The sequence below is a fragment of the Pinus tabuliformis genome, chromosome J (assembly GCF_031772625.1).
Source record: "Pinus tabuliformis cultivar Carrire ecotype Pingquan chromosome J, CPIR1, whole genome shotgun sequence".
Classification (NCBI taxonomy): domain Eukaryota; kingdom Viridiplantae; phylum Streptophyta; class Pinopsida; order Pinales; family Pinaceae; genus Pinus; species Pinus tabuliformis.
Window position 1 is genome coordinate 161,052,953 of NC_142295.1, and position 9,120 is coordinate 161,062,072.

Genomic DNA, 9,120 nt, shown 5'->3' on the forward strand with positions numbered 1-9,120 from the left:
AGGATTAAAAATCAACATATACTGTAAAATCAATGCATCTAGTGCAGATGATCAAATACGATTAGAAATAAATATCTACGTTTAAACCAATGCATTTAGCGAAAGAAATCAAATAGGAATAGAAATCAACATCTACACTAAAATCAATGCATCTAGTGTAAGGTATTAAATAGGATTAGAAATCAACATCTACATTGAAATAAATGCTTCTAGTGTAAGTGATCAAATAGGATTAGAAATCAAAAACTGCACAAAAATCAATACATATATTTTAGTGAAAAAACAAAATATTCATGACTTTCTAGATCTAACTTCTATGTTTGTATTTGTCTCTACGAGTCTCTTTCTTCTTCCCTCTCTCTCCACCTTCCATTCTGTGTCTATCTCCCTCCCTCTCTCCTTATCTCTCCCCCGCCCCTTCTCTCCCTTGTTTCTCTTTCGCCACCTCTCCTTCCCTTTCTCTATCTTTCTCTTCTTCCCTCTCCCCCACCATCTATATCTATACCTCCCTCCATCTCTTTTTATTTATCTCTCTATCTTAGCGACCTAATCACATGACACGCTCTCTCTCTCTCTTTCTCTCACTTCTTTTTTTTTATCTCTCTCTTATTGCCTCTTGCCCCCTCCATCTATATATCTATCTCCCTCTGTCTCTCCTTCTTTATCTTTCTATATCAGCCCATACTCTCTCTCTCTCTCTCTCTCTCTCTCTCTCTCTCTCTCTCTGTACTCTCCTTTTCTCTCCCTTCACTCATCTCCTCTCTCCCTCATTTCATCTTCATCTCTCTCTTATCACTCCCTCTCTCTCTCCACCTCTATCTCTCAATGTATTTGTTCTTACCTCCCTCTCTTTCCCCCTCCAAATGCATCTCTCCCTCCCTCTCTCCTCCTCCCCACCCTCCTTGCTCTCTTCCTTCCTCTCTCTCCTTGTATCTCCCACCTATATGTCTCTCTCTTACTCTATTCACCCTCCATCTCACTCACTCTCTCTCTTAAATATGATCCCATTGTATTGTATTTAAGAAAGTATCTAAATTAAAAAATATAACTCTATGCAAAATATTAAACCTATATTTTGGATGAATCATGTCAAAGAAAACACGATAATAAAATACTTAAAGAATCATGCACTATCTTTCCTCTATCATTGTTAGTCACGTTGTTTTCTCCCTTTGCTTGGGTCCTTGGTTATAATGCATCTATCCTCGATTTAATTTCTATGGGAATATTTTTAGTACTCGTGAGTATGGAGGGTTTATATATACCTCAAAATTAATTATAACCTTTTTGCTTATATATTTAATTAAAAAATGTTATAAAATTAAATTAAAATAAAGTTTTTGTAAAATATTTTGGTTTTGAAATAAGTTATGGTTTTTGTGCATGTGGTGTTGATAAGCCATCGTATTAGCCCATGTTATTGCAATAGAATAATTAAAATCCTAGATCCGTAACATAGTAATAGAAAGCATACATGGCCCATGGTATTGATAAACCATGGTATTATGATTTTTTTCCCTCCTCTCCCTGGCTCCCTCCCTCTCTCTCTCTCTCTTGTGGGTATTGGCCCATGGTATTGTAAAAAAACCTATTTAGAAGTTAATAATGTTCCTAGAAAATATTTATGATTAAAAATCTTGTTATATTATAAATATTAATTTTTTATCCTCTTATTAATTTAATTTAAAGATGGTTATGGAATCATTATTTTAATTGATATGGTAAAATAGATGTTAATTTATAATTATGAATTAAGTATTAATTAATAAATTAATAATTTATTAGTTATTTATAATATGTATTCATAATAATTATTTTCATAAAAATTATATTATTCGTGATTAGCTAAAAAAAATCTAATAATTATTATTAATACTATTATTAACTATTAATAATTATTATTTAATGGTTATTATTTAATGGTAATGAATTAAAATTAATTTCGTTTTATCAACATTAGGAATTACTTTTAGTAGATATAATTTAACATAATAATTTTATATATTTCATCATAAAATTAATAGAATATTAATTAATAAATCATTGTTAGTTATTTATTATTAATATTCTTATAAATTAATTAATTTTTCATTTTAAATTTTTTTAATATTCTAATAATTAAAATAACATGGAGCAAATATCATTAAAAAATAAATATTGGTTATTATTAACTAAAAAATCTAATAATAATTATTAATATCATTATTTGCTTGACATTTTAATAAATATTATTAAGCTTTTTATTAATTCTGACTGTTATTTAATGGTAATGAATTAAACATTAATTTCTTTTTATCAACACTTAGGAATCTCTTTTTTAGTAGATATTAATACTAATTTTAACATAATAATTTTATATATTTCATCATAAAATTGATAGAATATTAATTAATAAATTACTATTGGTCATTTAGTATTAATATTATTATTAATTAGTTCTCATTAAGAGGGATATTAATTTATAGAATAATTTAAAGTTATTAAATTAATTGGTTACTTTAATTTAAAATATTTAGGAAATAAGAAATAAAGCAATGTTTATTATAAAAAAATAATAATAATTAAATAAATACTTTTAATATAATAAATTAATGTTTTTTTTTCGAGTAGTTAGTCTAGTGTAGGCTTAGGTTTAGTTTTAGAAAATGAGGGGGCTTTTTGTTTTTTGTTTTCAAGCATTAGGTATTTATTTGTTCTGGTTGGTAAGCTCTTCTTTCAATCTATCACTTATGCCCTGAAGATGGATCCACATTGGGATGAAATGTGGACAACAAGAGGCACACAATACTATGGATGATCCCAATCAAAAATCCCTAAATGACAGCCATAAGGTTAAAATCTAAAATATTATTTATATGTTATATATTTTAATGTGATTTGTATATTATACTTTCTTTTATCTAAAATATTGTTCATAATGTTATTAATAAAAATCAAAGTTACAATATAAATAAATGAACTTAAAATATCTCACATCTCACATTTAACATGTCACATCTAACGCTCACCCATCCACCCTAACCCACGAATCCCTTCTGGATTTTAGACAAATAAAAATATTCAAAAAGTAGCCATATAAATTAAATGTGTAGTAAAGGCTCATATGAATCAATCTATAATAAACATCAAAACACTTACTTTATGATATATCTCAGATTGTTAAAAAAAATCATAAAAACTAATTAAATTATTATAATTACTATTAATTGTAAAAAGAATTAATATATAAGTTAAACATATATACATATTAAAAAACACATAACAAGATTCTCAAGTATGGATATTTACGGTGATTCTTAATTTGTATATAGGTTTTTTATAATACCATGAACCACTACCATGGGTTATCAATACCATGTGCCTAAAAGCTTATAACTTTATGACACTTGTTCATATCACAATTTTTTAGTTAATCAATTTAATTAGAGGAAAAACATAACTACTTTGAAGATAAATCTCATCCTTTGATTTGTGTATATTAAGAAGAATACTCTAGAATATTTTATGGAGGTTAAATCCTTACCATCCACCTAATAATTATTGGTAATTAAATTAAAACTCTGGAAGCCCTGATCCAAAGCAGACATGCTTATTGGCATAATAAAGCCATGGTATCAGCATTGATGATGTCTTTATCAAATATGCACAACATATTTTGTAATATACACAACAAAAATGAACAAAATAAAATTATAATTATAATTATTTTATAATACACTTTTATATATCTATATAATTATATAATATTTGTTTTCATTTTACTTATTTCAAAATTAAATATAATTATTAATAATACATATATGATTTAAAAATAATAATGTTAACACTATCATGCATATATTTGTGTAATCATTATTATTTAAAAAAACAGTGTAAAAATTATATTATATTAATAATAATATAGATAAACTTAATTTAAAAATAATAATATTAACATTATTTCTATTTGTGTAATCACTGTATCATGCTACCTATGGTAGACGAGAAACAAACGAAACGAAGCAACCAATATGCGTGACGGTGACGATGACATGACGTAACAATTAGCGGTATTCCATGACGACATTAACATAGTGTTAAGCGTGGTCCATTTGCGGAACACAATTATCTATTCTATGCTATCCTATCCTATCTTAGTATAAGACAACACCGTGGAAGCGAGATAACACGTATGCCATTTCCTCCTCCTCCACACATGCGATATCATCATCATCATTACTAATATGGCGAATAACGGGAATCATCGTCCTGCTGCGATTTCTTCATCCTCATCATGAGCAGTATGCAGAATATCATTTAGTTAAATTAAATTTTATATAAAGAAGTTAGAAATATAGTTAAATATTGAGCTATTCCTTAATAGTTAAATAAGTGTCATGTAACGTCTTTCTAACTGAATAATCATTCATTCATATTTTGCAGACCGGTATCACTGCATCTATAGTTATGGAAATCCTTAATCATCATCTGATATTTGATAATAATCAATTATCTAACTTCACCAAATGAACACACCATTCAAGTCTCTGTTGTCTATGAGTAGTGCTGTGTAAGTGTGGTCCGATCAGGGGTTAAATTTGACGAGTGACCCTACCAGTCAAAGAATTTTTTATGACGTTTTTATTTTTAAACTGCCTATCATATGACTTTTAAAATTTATTTGTACAAGTTTCATCTAAATTCAAATTGTACTCATAATTGTTCAAATTTTTCATTTTTTGTTGTACAATTCGGCTCAAGTCTCATTGATACACTTTGTTTTGAGACCTGCTGATCAAATTTTTCTGCAAATTTTCCAGATTGTTCAAATGTTCTGAGTTTTTTTGTTTAAAATGGAAATACTGATAAAATAGATGGGAAATATATATAAAAACAACAAAAAATAATATTATGAAGTGAAAAAATATATATTCATAATTACTTTCACATGAAAATAATGAATGTTAATATTGTTGCAATAAATTTGACAAAAATAATTCACTCAGAGGCTTGCAATGATATAGTAATATTTATTTTTCAAGAAGATAAAGAAAAAAAAATAGAACAAACAAAAAATATACCTAAGGGACATCATATCCAACGTGTGAGTTGATTTGAATCCCGATGCTGAGGTGCAATGATATATAATATTTAATTTCAAGAAGAAGAAAAAAACAAATACCTAAGGGACTTCATATCCACCGTGTGATTTGATTCAAGTCCTGATTCCGTTTTTTTCACAGATTCCAAGCATATTCACCCTCCAAGGTCCAACCTCTCTAACTTTTAACAATTTCACATAACCTGAAACAGAAAAATTAAAAGATCAAGATCTCTTGCTACAATCATACCATTTAATTAAAAAAACAGTCGGCTAATAAACACAAAGAAGTGCAATGATATAATAATATTTAATTTTCAAGAAGAGAAAAAAAAAATGCACTGAGAGTAAAGCGAAGCCATGAAAAAAACAAATACCTAAGTGTCTTCATGTCCATATCCAACGTGTGAGTTGATTCAAATCCAAATGCTCCACTATTTTCACATATTCCAATCCTATTCACCCTCCAACCGCTCTGATTTTTATTAATTTCACATACACAACACAAATAACAATTTCACACACACAACACGCATAAGACATATAACATGAACAGAGAAACAACGAGACAACACAACACATTGGAAGCGCTTCCAGAACACACGAACACACACAAAAACCAGAACAGAGACAGAGGAGCCGAAGGAGAATAAGCAGAGCTGTATGTAGGTTCAGAGACATCTCTTCTCTTTCTACTCTCATTTCCAACAACCCTAGAACTTTCGTTCTTAAAAGTTCCAAATGATCTTCAATCTTTCAATCTCAATCCAGCACCATATGCTATTTTTCCAGAGACAGATCACCTGTAATAATAAAATAAATATTCAAATTACACCGTGAAGAAACTAAATGAAAAAACGTTAAAAATAAATCAATTACACCTTTAGGAAATTAAATGAAAAAACAATGACATATGAACTGATATCTATTGTCCAGTAAATTTAATTCAGTCTAATTAATTTAATTCAGATTAATATAAATAATTAATTAAAGTGAGAAATCTAAAAATTTCAGAATCAGCATACAATTATAGGAACAAATGATCTATCGCCGTACCATAACCATAAATGTTAGCACCAAGGAATCAGAAATGGAAAAGAAAGAAACGAAAATATTAGATTATATGACAGCACAACTCGCTTCCTCCATTAGATCAAACAACATACATCCCACTCACAGCAGTGAAGAAGAAAAAACGCATTTCCTTACCCCAACAAATTATATTGTAAAGAATTTGGTCAAAATAACTCCTCTGCTTCGGAAATATTTTCTCAAATCTTCCGCTCTGATTTCACACTGGATATTTGACATGGATTCCTCATCCGCCCCTCCGTCTTCTACTGCATTTTCTTACATTTCCGGCGGAAAATTCAAAACCCCAACCAGCTTCTTCACCATGGGAGAAAGCAAAGAGAGGTAGAATCGAACCACCACACCAGTAACCGAGGCCACCACACCATTAAATCCGGAAGTCGGGAGACCATCCAGAGGCTTCATTGGAAAATCTCATCAGAAATTCACCCTTAACATAGCTATCCAGTACAAATTTAACACAAAAAACTTCTTTCGTGGTTACCCCCTTGTATCAGAGACAGGGCAGCTGAGCTTCTCACCTTTCATTCATCGTTGCCCTCTCACCTCGTTCATCGTTGCGCTCTCACCTCGAAGGATGAAAGATGTGAAATCGAGAAGCGCTGGAATGGTCCTGCCACAAAAATCCCAGAGTGAAGCTGGGGCACAAATCGGTACAAAATGCAAGATGATATTTAACGTCTCTATTAAAAATGCACCATATATCGTGCGGATAGATACAACTGACAGGTACGATTAGACAGCTCCGTTCTGTTTTTAACACGGATCGTGCAAAACGCATTAACCAGAACCAGAACGGCCCGAAGGACCATTGCTTTCGGGTTAATTGTCGCCGGCCCACAGGTATACCGTATGACATATAAAAGAAATTTATAAAAAAAAAAAATTTAAACTTTTAATTTTTAAACCTGCCCGTCAATATGACGTTTTTGGAAATTAATGGCAAGTTGCCCATGACGTGGAAATTTAAAACTCAAACGTATTTTACGGGTAAAAAAGAGAAATACGGGCATACGGGCGTCAAATTTAACCCCTGCCTGCCCGTCAATATGAAGTTTTTGGAAATTAATGGCAAGTTGCCCATGACGTGGAAATTTAAAACTCAAACGTATTTTACATGTAAAAAAGAGAAATAAGAGCATACGGGCGTCAAATTTAACCCCTGGGTCCCATCAATCGCAGAATAGCCCATCAACACCAGGATCATCGCCCGCTTTAATTGTAATAACAATAACCGTACATGCCATTTCCTCATCCTCCATCTCGATCTGCACACACACACGCGATACCATCATCATTAGTATACCAACGAGAATGATTCGCTCGGACTTTCAAAGCTCAATGACATCCACATTCCATTCTTCTGGCACTCATAACGTTTTCAATAACATTCCTTCTTCTATATGTATGTACCACTACCACTAATGATTTCAAAGAAACACGCACGCGTATCATCCGCGTTATCTCGGACCGCAACTTTCCCACGTTCGTTTGAAATTTTATTCAATTCACTGTCGTCGTTGTAATCAATATATAGAACGAAGGCCAGAGCTTAGTACATCACTAGTATTACTGCACAACCTCATTGTCCGTATTACTGTACTTCTGCTAATGGCAGAAAGCAAACCCCATGTAGTGCTTGTTCCAAGTAGTTTGCAAGGCCATTTAATTCCGTTTCTGGAATTGGCCAAGCTTCTCACCTCACTAGGCCTCGCGGTTTCGTATGTACCAATTTCAGGGGGCGCTCAACACCTCGAGCCTCAGGTACAGTGTTCGAATCTGGACATCCAGTTCGTAACACTGACACCCCCTTCCAGCGAGGAGCCGTCCCCAGGAACCGAACGTTCAGGCAATGTTTTCTTCCATGTCACCGCCATGGAGCAGATGGCTGGGCCCTTCGAAGAATGGCTGAACCAACAGATGAATAACAATGCCGACCCTCCCCGTGCCTCTCCGACCTGCGTCATCAGTGATTTCTTTAGTAAAGGATGGGTTCACAGCTCCGCTGCCAAGCTCGGGATCTCAAGCGTTGCTTTCTACACTATGGGGGCATACAGTCTGTCTGTGCTCCACGCCTTCGTCACGGCCTGCACGCCGCAGAACATCCCGCAGGGTGACGACGAGATTTTTGAAATCCCCGGACTGAACTTCGCCAAGCTGCGCATGTCAGACTTTCCCCCGGGTACGCGAGATAAGTCCAAGGGGTGGTACAGCCCGCTTATCGAGGAGATTAACCGCGGTAGAGAGAAGAAGCAGATGATACTCATTAATACGTTTGAGGGCATCGATTCCTCGGGGATCGATCACATGAAGAGTTTGACTGGGGAGCCCGTGTTGAACATAGGTCCGCTACTCCCGCCCGCCGTTTTCGACAAGCAAGGAATCGATCGCGGAAAGATGAATATCCTCCGAGGGAAGGCGGCGGATATCGACGATGAAACGTGCTTGCGGTGGCTGGATTCCCAACGACCGGAGTCCGTAGTGTTCATGTGTTTTGGGAGCATGTTCATTCCCAACCACGAACAACTCTTTGAGTTGTTGACAGGCTTGGACGCTAGCGGGCACGCTTTCATCTTGGCGTCCCGACTCCCAGATACAGTGGCCTTGCAGTCCCGACTCCCAGATACAGTGGCCTTGCCTGAGGGAAGAAGGGATGAATATGAGAATGAGAGCTCAGGAACTGAGAAAGCTGGCCAAACGCGATGTGAATAAAGACGGATCCGGATCTTCTTACAACAACCTTCTGTTTTCTATTGAAAGAATCAAAAACAAAATTGGCACCACACCTCCGGGGCCTCCCCCACCTCCAGGATCTCCCTCAAGTAAAAGATCTCCCCCACCTCCAGGATCTCCCCCAAGTAAAAGGGTAAAAGTGTAAATAGTGGCCGCATTTCATAGTTTACAGAACTCATTCACATTTATAGAGTAGTGGCGTGAAAGTTGGGTAG

The 9,120-nt window shown here is 33.9% G+C and overlaps 1 protein-coding gene and 1 long non-coding RNA gene across 2 annotated transcripts; one reads left to right on the forward strand and one right to left on the reverse strand.

Annotated features, from left to right (window-relative positions):
• Positions 1-5,160: 5,160 nt before the first annotated feature.
• Positions 5,161-6,989, reverse strand: LOC149226164 (uncharacterized). The gene is made up of 3 exons (XR_016247006.1): positions 6,290-6,989; positions 5,458-5,883; positions 5,161-5,283 (listed from the first exon to the last, which is right to left on the reverse strand). It is a non-coding gene; the product is annotated as an uncharacterized LOC149226164 (long non-coding RNA).
• A 103-nt stretch (positions 6,990-7,092) lies between these two features.
• On the forward strand, positions 7,093-8,884 carry LOC149226165 (anthocyanin 3'-O-beta-glucosyltransferase-like). Its single transcript, XM_089380124.1, has 2 exons — positions 7,093-7,243; positions 7,791-8,884. Exons 1-2 carry the CDS (start codon positions 7,093-7,095, stop codon positions 8,882-8,884), a joined length of 1,245 nt encoding a protein of 414 aa, XP_089236250.1.
• Positions 8,885-9,120: the final 236 nt, after the last annotated feature.